This window comes from Leptodactylus fuscus, chromosome 7 (assembly GCF_031893055.1).
Source record: "Leptodactylus fuscus isolate aLepFus1 chromosome 7, aLepFus1.hap2, whole genome shotgun sequence".
NCBI classification, from domain to species: domain Eukaryota; kingdom Metazoa; phylum Chordata; class Amphibia; order Anura; family Leptodactylidae; genus Leptodactylus; species Leptodactylus fuscus.
The window spans coordinates 62340333-62353415 of NC_134271.1; the positions used below are offsets into that span (position 1 = coordinate 62340333).

The following is a 13083-nucleotide window of genomic DNA, read 5'->3' on the forward strand; positions in this document are numbered from 1 at the left end:
ACTGCACATAGCTGGGGTGCTGCCATGTGTTAAGCTTGTTTTTTCTTATCTATCCTGTTCCCCTGTTTCTGGCTTAGTTTATAGTGTTATTCAATTTATCACTAAACAAACTACCAGTCCATTTGTTGCCTACTGGCATACATGAAGATCCAACGAATTGTTTATTCCTGTGTCAAGCAGCGCATTGAGCTGTCAGTATCTGAACCGGCTCACTAGTTTATCTTGTGTGCTTTTTAGGAAATCTGTCAGTTGAGTTTGTTTTATGTGGCTTCTGCAGGAGACTTTCAGTTGTGGTCATGGTAGGGCGATTTATCTTATTAACCCTTGGTCACTTACAGTATACAGTCATGGCCATACTGTAAGTGTTGGCACCCCTGAATTTTTTTCAGAAAACAAAGTATTTCTCTGAGAAAATTATTCAAATTACACATCCTGTTATACACATGTTTATTTCCTTAGTGTGTATTGGAACACACAAAAACACTGAGAAAAAAAGGCAAATTGTATATAATTTCACACAAAACATAAATTGGCTGGACAAAATTGTTGGCACCTTCTCAAAATTTGGGGGAAAAATAACTTTGTTTCAAGCATCTGATAAATGTTCAAACTCAACTGTGGCAAGTAACAGGTGTGGGCAATATAAAAATCACACCTGGAACCAGATAAAAAGGAGAGTTGACTCAATCTTTGAGTGTGTGCCGCTGTGTTAAAGGAGCCTTGGTCATGTTAATGCCCATAGAAACCCTGCCGCTATAGTGGCCACTCATCTCCTGAACATCCGCCATATGTAAATACCCATCATCCAACCTAATAGTACAGTGGATGTCGGGAATGGGTTTAAAGGGTTTGTCCAGTTTCAGCAAATATGTTATTGTTTGTATAATAAAAACTTCTACAATTTCCAGTATACTTTATGTAGCAATTTCTCATAGTTCCCTTGATCTCTGCTTGTTGTAATTCATGGTTTATGTTCAGTGTATAAAAATAAGTCTCTGGTCATGTGATGGACACGCAGGTAAAATAAGCATTACAGTGGCTTGTTACAGTCACAGTACAGTAACCAAGACAGTGATAAGTGCTTGTAACGACTTGTACACCTATGGGTGCTTCATATGACCATGGACTGACCATCACATGATTTACTAAACATAAATAGAGAAGAATGAACCTCTCAATATTCGTTTCGGATTTGGGTCGTTCAGCGTCAAGATTTGTTTTTGATTGAAGAAGTTCAGTATAATTTAAACTGGCTTAAAACATAGTCTATGGCTAAGGCCCCTTGTAGTGGGCACAGTGAAAAACCGCAGCGGAAACCCATCATGGTTTTTCCCACAGCGCTTTTCACAGAAAGTCTGCAGACTTTCTTCTTTAATTATACCTATAGGTGAACCACAGTTGTTTCCTTAGATATAATTTGCATGCTGCGATTTTCCAAAACCACAATGGTATTAGAAGTCACAGCATTTGTGCTATGCGTATTATTCTGCATTGTGCAGTATACAGTAATATGCCCTTGTGGTAGACAGAGCTTAAGCCAGGACATACCACTCATTGCCTAGGAGAGCCGGATAACACCTGAAATCCGAGACTGTCCTACTAAAGTCGGGACAGTTAGAAGGTATCACTATTGCAATGAGAGGGGTTGTCTACGAATTTCTTATTTATGACCTACTGTATATTTAGAATAGGTGTCAATATAACATTGGTGTTGACTCTCATCGACTTGGCCTTTGCTTCTTTGTGAATCGGTGGCAGCCAAAGCTGCTCATATATAGCACAACTTAGCCCGGCTCAACCCAAGTGTCACAACACAGTGCAGGTTCGAACCATGAGAAATGCCAAAATAACACTTATTGTGGTACCACACCAGGGTGAAAGTGAAGATTTTCCTTACACTTTACACATTCAAGGAAAACACATTGTATTAACATGGCGATATTGCACATTCTCATACTAGTCAGTGATAGCATTGAAAAGACAACTTTGTTTACTGCTGCACAAGGGTTGCTCACCTGTCTTAGGTAGAGATGCTGTATATGGCCATCTATGGTCACTCGCCTACAGATTGTGAAGCTATAGAGGTTAACCCTCCCTTTTCTATAGCTATATAGTTCCGATACACTGTGGCCCAGGTAAACAGATGACCTAAGCTAAGGATCCTATAAGGATGTCACGTCTTCTATGTCTTGTTCCTGCACTGTGTACAACTACATAAAGCTTATTGTATATTTGGCAGAATGTTATTTGGGAATGGTTGCCATTTCTTCGAAGGAATTAGTTGGTTCTTTGACTTCAGTTAACAACTATGATGGCTTCCATGTTGTGTCGATGTCTAGGGCACATTAAATGTACCCTATTTACATCAGAATTTTCTCATTAAACTATACAGATCGATAAGACAGATTTTGTTTCTCCTCATCTTGAGCGCTTTTCATTCCTTTGTAATCTTCAGACATGCAGACACAATTTGGAAAGGGAAATTTACTGCAAAGTCTGTCAGAAGGTGTTTGGTATTTTGTTAAATTAAAGGATTATCTGTGAAGGAAAAACAATGTCTCCTCCAATCTACCAAGCCGTGGGCTATGCGGGGTTACTGATGTGGAAGTCTCTCTCAGTTAAAGCTTCTCTAGAGTTTCAGAGTTTGTCATCAAGAAACGCCAATCCTGGCTGATCTTCAGTAGGGAGAGGTGTTTGCTTTGGATGGGCCATGCTAACTTCTTTCACTTTTCTTTCCTTAGGCTGTGATTCAGGACTTGGACATGCACTAGCTAAGTACTTGGATGAACTAGGTGTTCTTGTCTATGCTGGTGTTTTGGATAAGAAGGGACGAGGTGCTGAAGAACTAAGGAGAGTTTGTTCTACAAGGCTTTCTTTGATCCAACTTGATGTCACAAACCCAGGACAGATAAAGAATGCGTACAATGAAGTCAGAAATCACGTGCAAGACGCAGGTACAAAACACAGGAGTATAACAAATAACTTCAAAAACAAGGCAACTCCTACAATGTGTGGTTCAGGAAGAGTTAAAGGGGTTGTTCAGTTTCAGAAATAAATTAGACCAATGTTATTGTTTGCATAATAAAAAGTTCTACAATTTTCCAGTATACTTTCTGTATTTAATTCCTCACAGTTTTCTCAATTTCTGCTAGCTGTCATTCATTCTGCTTACTTCCAGTGGATGAAAATCAGTCCTTGGTCATGTGATATACAGTCTATGGTCATGTGATGTACAGTCCATGGTCTTGTGATGGACACACAGGAGCACATTTCCATGGACTGAATATCGCATGACCATGGCCGGTATTTTTAGCCACTGGAAGTAAGAAATTGATACAGAAAGTATATTGGGAAACAACAAAATTTGTTTGAAACTGGACAACCCCTTTAAGACATTGACCAAACATAAATCATTACTTTAATATTCAAGAAGGGTTTCCTAGCAACATTTGATAAGATCTGAATATAGTATATCTCACACTGAGTAGCTTGGCCTGACATCATGAAATTTCGTCATGTTTCTGAGGTCAGAATATGACAATGTCCAGAAACCTGCCCATCCCTGATCCAGATATAGGAGGTGCCAGTTTAACAGACAATTTGTAATGTCCTCATTAATGGACCAGAAAATAAAAACAAATCTAGAAATCTTGACCAAAATCTGAAAAGCAATGTGGTTAGTGCAGACTTCATAGCTGTGTATTTACCAATAAGAGTCAGCAAATAGAATCCAGCACTCCAGCGACAGATGAGAATGTATTGAACACAATCTACAAATTGTCCAAAATTAAACTAAAACCAGATAATCATACACATTAGGGAGAGTGTGTGTACATAGGCGTACAGAGACTTTCAAGTCATTCCTGCTCCACTAGGGATTCTGGGTAAAAAATATGCAAATCTATTCTCCACGATGTAATTAGGAGAACAGTGCCTCTGTATGCTGCCCTCTAGAGGGCAGCCCCCTTAAAATCATGCATGACTCCGTTAAAAAGCCTACTAACATGATGCGGGGTTTATTGCCAAATTAATATTTCTATTCCAAAAGGAACAGATTCCCAGCTATGGACAGCGCTGTTTCGGTCTTTTGGACCTCCTCAGCATAGCGCAGGGATACTAATTTGGCAGAGTGAGTGACTATAGACCAGGGTCAGGGGATAATCATACACATTAGGGAGAGTGTGTGCCTAGTATCCCTGCGCTATGCTGAGGAGGTCCAAAAGACCGAAACAGCGCTGTCCATAGCTGGGAATCTGTTCCTTTTGGAATAGAAATATTAATTTGGCAATAAACCCCACATCATATTAGTAGGCTTATTAACTGAGTCATGCATGATGTTAAGAAGGCTGCCCTCTAGAGGGCAGCATACAGAGGCACTGTACTAATTACATCCTGGAGAATAGATTTGCATATTTTTTTTTACCCTAAAACCAGATAGTGAACTCTATAGTATCACTTTTTTGTACTGTTTTTATATTTTTATTATATAATTTTTTTCTATTTTCTGTACATAATTTGGGTGGGGTAGGGGGGGGGGGGTTCATCTTGCCTGAGCTTCTCTAGTGTGTTAACAGCATTTAGCAATATGCTTTACAGAATAAGTATAGGAATCAATCCTCTGGATCTGACTGTTTCAGGTCTATGGCAGACTTTTATAAATATGAAGGGGAGTAGACAGGCTGTGACATCATCTATTGTCAATAGTGGATGTAATAATGAGTATTATGCGGTGTTAATGGTAGAGGTGTTAACTACTATTGTAATACTATCTGTATTATCTGGGATTTATTAAAACCAGAAATATATCACTTTTTTCTAATCTGTTTTTATTTTTAGTAGAGATGAGCGAACACTAAAATGTTCGAGGTTCGAAATTCGATTCGAACAGCCGCTCAATGTTCGTGTGTTCGAACGGGTTTCGAACCCCATTATAGTCTATGGGGAACAGATACTCGTTAAGGGGGAAACCCAAATCCGTGTCTGGAGGGTCACCAAGTCCACTATAACACCCCAGGAAATGATGCCAACACCTCTGGAATGACACTGGGACAGCAGGGGAAGCATGTCTGGGGGCATCTAATACACCAAAGACCCTCTATTACCCCAACATCACAGCCTAACAACTACACACTTTACACACTCAATACCACCTCTCTGACAGTAGGAAAACACCTTGAAACATGTGTATTTGGCACTTGCAGTGAGGAGAGCTTGTCACCAGCAGTGAATTTGGCTCTTGTAGTAAGTTGAGGTTGGCACCAACATTTGTTTTGAAAATCAGGGTGGATTGAGCCTCTAACCAGCAGAGTTTGGGCAAATTCATGGTGGAGGGAGCCTCTAAAAACCCTAGTTTGGACCAACTCATGGTGGAGGGAGCCTCTAAAAACCCCAGTTTGGACCAATTCATGGTGGAGGGAGCCTCTAACCAGCCCAGTTTGGACCAATTCATGGTGGAGGGAGCCTCTAAAAACCCCAGTTTGGACCAATTCATGGTGGAGGGAGCCTCTAAAAACCCCAGTTTGGGCAAATTCATGGTGGAGGGAGCCTCTAACCAGCCCAGTTTGGACCAATTCATGGTGGAGGGAGCCTCTAACCAGCCCAGTTTGGACCAATTCATGGTGGAGGGAGCCTCTAAAAACCCCAGTTTGGACCAATTCATGGTGGAGGGAGCCTCTAAACAGCCCAGTTTGGGCAAATTCATAGTGGAGGGAGCCTCTAAACAGCCCAGTTTGGGCAAATTCATGGTGGAGGGAGCCTCTAACCAGCCCAGTTTGGGCAAATTCATGGTGGAGGGAGCCTCTAACCAGCCCAGTTTGGACCAATTCATGGTGGAGGGAGCCTCTAACCAGCCCAGTTTGGACCAATTCATGGTGGAGGGAGCCTCTAACCAGCCCAGTTTGGACCAATTCATGGTGGAGGGAGCCTCTAAAAAACCCAGTTTGGACCAATTCATGATGGAGGGAGCCTCTAAACAGCCCAGTTTGGGTAAATTCATGGTGGAGGGAGCCTCTAACCAGCCCAGTTTGGGCAAATTCATGGTGGAGGGAGCCTCTAACCAGCCCAGTTTGGACCAATTCATGGTGGAGGGAGCCTCTAACCACCCCAGTTTGGACCAATTCATGGTGGAGGGAGCCTCTAACCAGCCCAGTTTGGACCAATTCATGGTGGAGGGAGCCTCTAAAAAACCCAGTTTGGACCAATTCATGGTGGAGGGAGCCTCTAACCAGCCCAGTTTGGACCAATTCATGATGGAGGGAGCCTCTAAACAGCCCAGTTTGGGCAAATTCATGGTGGAGGGAGCCTCTAAAAACCCCAGTTTGGACCAATTCATGGTGGAGGGAGCCTCTAACCAGCCCAGTTTGGACCAATTCATGGTGGAGGGAGCCTCTAACCAGCCCAGTTTGGACCAATTCATGGTGGAGGGAGCCTCTAACCAGCCCAGTTTGGACCAATTCATGGTGGAGGGAGCCTCTAACCAGCCCAGTTTGGGCAAATTCATGGTGGAGGGAGCCTCTAACCAGCCCAGTTTGGACCAATTCATGGTGGAGGGAGCCTCTAACCAGCAGAGTTGTGGGAAAGCAGGGTGGAGGGAGCCTCTAACCAGCAGAGTTGGTGGAAATCAGGGTGGAGGGAGCCTCTAACTAGCAGAGTTGTGGGAAAGCAGGGTGGAGGGAGCCTCTAACCAGCAGAGTTGGTGGAAATCAGGGTGGAGGGAGCCTCTAACCAGCAGAGTTGTGGGAAAGCAGGGTGGAGGGAGCCTCTAACCAGCAGAGTTGTGGGAAAGCAGGGTGGAGGGAGCCTCTAACCAGCAGAGTTGGTGGAAATCAGGGTGGAGGGAGCCTCTAACCAGCAGAGTTGTGGGAAAGCAGGGTGGAGGGAGCCTCTAACCAGCAGAGTTGTGGGAAAGCAGGGTGGAGGGAGCCTCTAACCAGCAGAGTTGTGGGAAAGCAGGGTGGAGGGAGCCTCTAACCAGCAGAGTTGGTGGAAATCAGGGTGGAGGGAGCCTCTAACCAGCAGAGTTGGGGGAAATCAGGGTGGAGGGAGCCTAGTATTAGCAGAATTGTGCAACGCTTATGGTGGATGAGTATGAGGATGCGGAGGAATTGGAGAGGTTGAGTACAGACATGGAGTTTCATGTTGGGGTGCTTTACACAGGTGGGCACAAAAATGAAGGCTCTATCCAGTGGTGGTTCATTTTTATCAAAGTGAGCCGGTCGGCACTCTCAGCTGACAGACGGGTGCGCTTGTCAGTGATGATGCCACCGGCTGCACTGAACACCCTCTCAGATAGGACGCTGGCGGCAGGACAGGACAGCACCTCCAAGGCATATAGGGCAAGTTCAAGCCACAGGTCCAACTTCGACACCCAATACGTGTAGGGCGCAGAGGGGTCGGAGAGGACAGGGCTGTGGTCGGAAAGGTATTCCCGCAACATGCGCCTATACTTCTCACGCCTGGTGACACTAGGACCCTCTGTGGCGGCACTTTGGCGAGGGGGTGCCATCAAGGTGTCCCAGACCTTAGACAGTGTGCCCCTCGTTTGTGTGGACCGGTGAGAACTTGGTCGCCTACTGGAGGAACTGCCCTCCCTGCCGCCAACGTCACATGCTGGAAACATCTCCATCATATTCTGCACCAATTGCCTGTGGCAAGCATTGATGCGATTGGCCCTCCCCTCTACCGGAATAAAAGACGAGATGTTGTTTTTATACCGGGGGTCAAGGATAGCAAAGATCCAGTACTGGTTGTCCTCCATGATTTTGGCAATACGCTTGTCGGTTGTAAAGCACCCCAACATGAACTCAGCCATGTCTGCCACAGTGTTAGTTGGCATGACTCCTCTGGCCCCACCGGAAAGTTCAATCTCCATTTCCTCCTCATCCTCCATGTCTACCCATCCGCGCTGCAACAATGGGACAATTCAAAGTTGCCCGGAAGCCTCCTGTATCACCATCACATCATCGGACAACTCTTCTTCCTCCTCCCCCTCCTCCTCCTCCTCCATTAAACGCGATGAAGCGGACAGATGTGTGGACCTACTCTCCAGCTGTGACGGATCGGATGCTATCCCTGACTCCTCTGTGTGATCTGAGTTATCCCTGATGTCAATCAGGGATTCTCTCAGAACACACAAGAGCGGGATTGTAAGGCTCACCATCGCATCCTCAGAGCTCACCCTCCTTGTGGACTCCTCAAAGACCCGTAGGATGTCACAAAGGTCTCTCATCCATGGCCACTCATGGATGTGAAACTGAGGCAGCTGACTTTGTGGCACCCTAGGGTTTTGTAGCTGGTATTCCATCAAAGGTCTCTGCTGCTCAACCACTCAATTCAACATCTGAAACGTTGAGTTCCAGCGTGTGGGGACGTCGCACAAAAGCCGGTGTTGTGGCACATGCAGGCGTTGCTGGAGAGATTTTAAGCTAGCAGCGGCTACTGTCGACTTGCGAAAGTGGGCGCACATGCGCCGCACTTTCACCAGTAGCTCTGGAACATTGGGGTAGCTCTTTAGGAAACGTTGCACCACTAGGTTGAAGACGTGGGCCAGGCATGGAACATGTTGGAGTCCGGCAAGCTCCAGAGCTGCTACCAGGTTCCGGCCGTTATCACAAACGACCATGCCTGGGCCCAGGTGCAGCGGCTCAAACCATATTGCCATCTCATCGAGGAGGGCATCCCTCACCTCGGAGGCAGTGTGCTGTCTGTCCCCCAAGCTGATCAGCTTCAGCACAGCCTGCTGACGTCTACCAACGCCAGTGCTGCAATGTTTCCAACTCGTAGCTGGGGTCAATCTAACAGCGGAGGAGGAGGCGGTGGCGGAGGAGGAGGCGGTGGAGGAGGAGGAGGAGGCGGGTGTTCTTCTCGTGTCCTTCCAGGAATGTTAGGTGGGGAGACGAGGTACACCGGGCCAGTTTGGGAAGCAGCCCCAGCCTCAACTACATTCACCCAGTGTGCCGTCAGTGAAATGTAGCGTCCCTGTCCGCATGCACTTGTCCACGCGTCGGTGGTCAAGTGGACCTTTGTGCAAAGCGCGGAACTAAGGGCCCACCTGATGTTGAGTGACACGTGCTGGTGCAAGGCGGGGACGGCACACCGGGAGAAGTAGTGACGGCTAGGGACGGCATAGCGAGGTGCCGCAGTTGCCATCAGGTCCAGGAAGGCGGGAGTTTCAACAAGCCGGAACGCCAACATCTCCTGGGCCAGCAGTTTAGCGATGTTGGCGTTCAAGGCTTGCGCGTGTGGGTGGTTAGCAGTGTATTTCTGCCGCCGCTCCAATGTCTGAGAGATGGTGGGTTGTTGTAAAGAAGCACCTGATGGTGCCTTTGATGGTGCAGGAGAAGGAGATAAGACAGGAACAGGGGAGGATGAGGAAGAAGTCAACAAAGTGGCGGAGGCAGATGAAGTGGTGTCCTGGCTCGTCCTCTGGAGTGCATCGCCAGCACAGTCAGCAGTGGCAGTGGCAGAGGCAGAGGCAGTGGCAGTGGCGTGAACGGCAGGCGGCCTTTGTCCTGCCGTTGCTGCCTGCCACTGATTCCAGTGCTTGGATTCCAAATGACGGCGCATTGAAGTGGTGGACAGGTTGCTCTTCTCAGAGCCCCTAATCAATTTCGAGAGGCAAATTGTGCAGACAACACTATATCTGTCCTCGGCGCATTCCTTGAAAAAACTCCACACCTTCGAGAAACGTGCCCTCGAGGTGGGAGTTTTTCGGGGCTGGGTACGAACTGGAACATCTTGGGAGATTCCGGGTGTGGCCTGGCTTCGCCTAAGCTGCTGACCTCTGCCTCTGCCTCTAGCTACCCTTTTTGGTGCTGCACCTGCCTCAACATCCACACTACTTTCCCCGCTTGACATCCCCCCTGTCCAGGTCGGGTCAGTGTCCTCATCATCCACCACTTCCTCTTCCAACTCCTGTCTCATCTCCTCCTCCCGCACAATGCGCCGGTCAACTGGATGCCCTGACGGCAACTGCGTCACATCATCGTCGATGAGGGTGGGTTGCTGGTCATCCACCACCAAATCGAACGGAGATGGAGGAGACTCTAGTGTTTGAGCATCTGGACACAGATGCTCCTCTGTTAGGTTCGTGGAATCGTGACGTGGAGGGGCAGGTTGAGGGACAATGAAAGGAGCGGAGAACAGCTCTGGGGAGCAGGGACAGTTGGGGTTATTGTTCTGTGAAGCTTGGGAATTTTGGGAGGAAGGAGGACAAGACTGTTGGGTAATAGGAGGAGAGGAGGCAGAGTCTGACTGGCTGCTGGACAATGTGCTGTAAGCGTTCTCTGACAGCCATTGCAAGACCTGTTCCTGGTTCTCGGGCCTACTAAGGTTTGTACCCTGCAGTTTAGTTAATGTGGCAAGCAACCCTGGCACTGTGGAGTGGCGCAATGCTTGCTCCCCCACAGGAGTAGGCACGGGACGCCCTGTGGCTTCACTGCTACCTTGCTCCCCAGAACCATTCCCCCGACCTCGCCCACGGCCTCGTCCACGTCCCTTTCCGGGAGCCTTGCACATTTTGAATTCCCAGTTAGAAACTGGCACTATATACCAGTAGCAAAAATTGTGGGTGCACGTAACCCCAATATATTCTTTGAATTAACAGTCAGAAACTGGCACTATATGGCAGTAGCAAGAAATGAGGGTATTTATAACCCTAATATATTCTTTGAATTACCAGTCAGACAATGGCACTATATACCAGTAGCAAGAAATGAGGGTATTTATAACCCCAATATATTCTTTGAATTCCCAGTCAGACAATGGCACTATATACCAGTAGCAAGAAATGAGGGTATTTGTAACCCCAATATATTCTTTGAATTCCCAGTCAGACAATGGCACTATATACCAGTAGCAAAAATTGTGGGTGCACGTAACCCCAATATATTCTTTGAATTACCAGTCAGAAACTGGCACTATATGGCAGTAGCAAGAAATGAGGGTATTTGTAACCCCAATATATTCTTTGAATTCCCAGTCAGACAATGGCACTATATACCAGTAGCAAGAAATGAGGGTATTTATAACCCCAATATATTCTTTGAATTCCCAGTCAGACAATGGCACTATATACCAGTAGCAAGAAATGAGGGTATTTGTAACCCCAATATATTCTTTGAATTCCCAGTCAGACAATGGCACTATATACCAGTAGCAAAAATTGTGGGTGCACGTAACCCCAATATATTCTTTGAATTACCAGTCAGAAACTGGCACTATATGGCAGTAGCAAGAAATGAGGGTATTTGTAACCCCAATATATTCTTTGAATTCCCAGTCAGACAATGGCACTATATACCAGTAGCAAGAAATGAGGGTATTTGTAACCCCAATATATTCTTTGAATTCCCAGTCAGACAATGGCACTATATACCAGTAGCAAGAAATGAGGGTATTTATAACCCCAATATATTCTTTGAATTACCAGTCAGAAACTGGCACTATATACCAGTAGCAAGAAATGAGGGTATTTGTAACCCTAATATATTCTTTGAATTCCCAGTCAGACAATGGCACTATATACCAGTAGCAAAAATTGTGGGTGCACGTAACCCCAATATATTCTTTGAATTACCAGTCAGAAACTGGCACTATATGGCAGTAGCAAGAAATGAGGGTATTTGTAACCCCAATATATTCTTTGAATTCCCAGTCAGACAATGGCACTATATACCAGTAGCAAGAAATGAGGGTATTTGTAACCCCAATATATTCTTTGAATTCCCAGTCAGACAATGGCACTATATACCAGTAGCAAGAAATGAGGGTATTTATAACCCCAATATATTCTTTGAATTACCAGTCAGAAACTGGCACTATACACTCACCGGCCACTTTATTAGGTACACCATGCTAGTAACGGGTTGGACCCCCTTTTGCCTTCAGAACTGCCTCAATTCTTCGTGGCATAGATTCAACAAGGTGCTGGAAGCATTCCTCAGAGATTTTGGTCCATATTGACATGATGGCATCACACAGTTGCCGCAGATTTGTCGGCTGCACATCCATGATGCGAATCTCCCGTTCCACCACATCCCAAAGATGCTCTATTGGATTGAGATCTGGTGACTGTGGAGGCCATTGGAGTACAGTGAACTCATTGTCATGTTCAAGAAACCAGTCTGAGATGATTCCAGCTTTATGACATGGCGCATTATCCTGCTGAAAGTAGCCATCAGATGTTGGGTACATTGTGGTCATAAAGGGATGGACATGGTCAGCAACAATACTCAGGTAGGCTTTGGCGTTGCAACGATGCTCAATTGGTACCAAGGGGCCCAAAGAGTGCCAAGAAAATATTCCCCACACCATGACACCACCACCACCAGCCTGAACCGTTGATACAAGGCAGGATGGATCCATGCTTTCATGTTGTTGACGCCAAATTCTGACCCTACCAGCCGAATGTCGCAGCAGAAATCGAGACTCATCAGACCAGGCAACGTTTTTCCAATCTTCAATTGTCCAATTTCGATGAGCTTGTGCAAATTGTAGCCTCAGTTTCCTGTTCTTAGCTGAAAGGAGTGGCACCCAGTGTGGTCTTCTGCTGCTGTAGCCCATCTGCCTCAAAGTTCGACATACTGTGCGTTCAAAGATGCTCTTCTGGCTACCTTGGTTGTAACGGGTGGCTATTTGAGTCACTGTTGCCTTTCTATCAGCTCGAACCAGTCTGGCCATTCTCCTCTGACCTCTGGCATCAACAACGCATTTCCGCCCACAGAACTGCCGCTCACTGGATGTTTTTTCTTTTTCGGACCATTCTCTGTAAACCCTAGAGATGGTTGTGCGTGAAAATCCCAGTAGATCAGGAGTTTCTGAAATACTCAGACCAGCCCTTCTGGCACCAACAACCATGCCACGTTCAAAGGCACTCAAATCACCTTTCTTCCCCATACTGATGCTCGGTTTGAACTGCAGGAGATTGTCTTGACCATGTCTACATGCCTAAATGCACTGAGTTGCCGCCATGTGATTGGCTGATTAGAAATTAAGTGTTAACGAGCAGTTGGACAGGTGTACCTAATAAAGTGGCCGGTGAGTGTATACCAGTAGCAAGAAATGAGGGTATTTGTAACCCCAATA

At 46.2% G+C, this 13083-nt stretch overlaps 1 protein-coding gene across 2 annotated transcripts in view; it reads left to right on the forward strand.

Annotated features, from left to right (window-relative positions):
* Window positions 1-13083, forward strand: part of LOC142213628 (17-beta-hydroxysteroid dehydrogenase type 2-like) — a 62767-nt gene that overhangs the window by 18180 nt on the left and 31504 nt on the right. Inside the window, exon 2 of one of the 2 annotated variants that reach the window (XM_075282020.1) lies at window positions 2742-2954. The exons of the other annotated variant lie outside the window; for it this stretch is intronic. Within the exon in view, the coding sequence (XP_075138121.1) occupies window positions 2742-2954 (213 nt within the window). The remainder of the gene's footprint in view (window positions 1-2741; window positions 2955-13083) is intronic. 2 annotated transcript variants of the gene reach the window in all.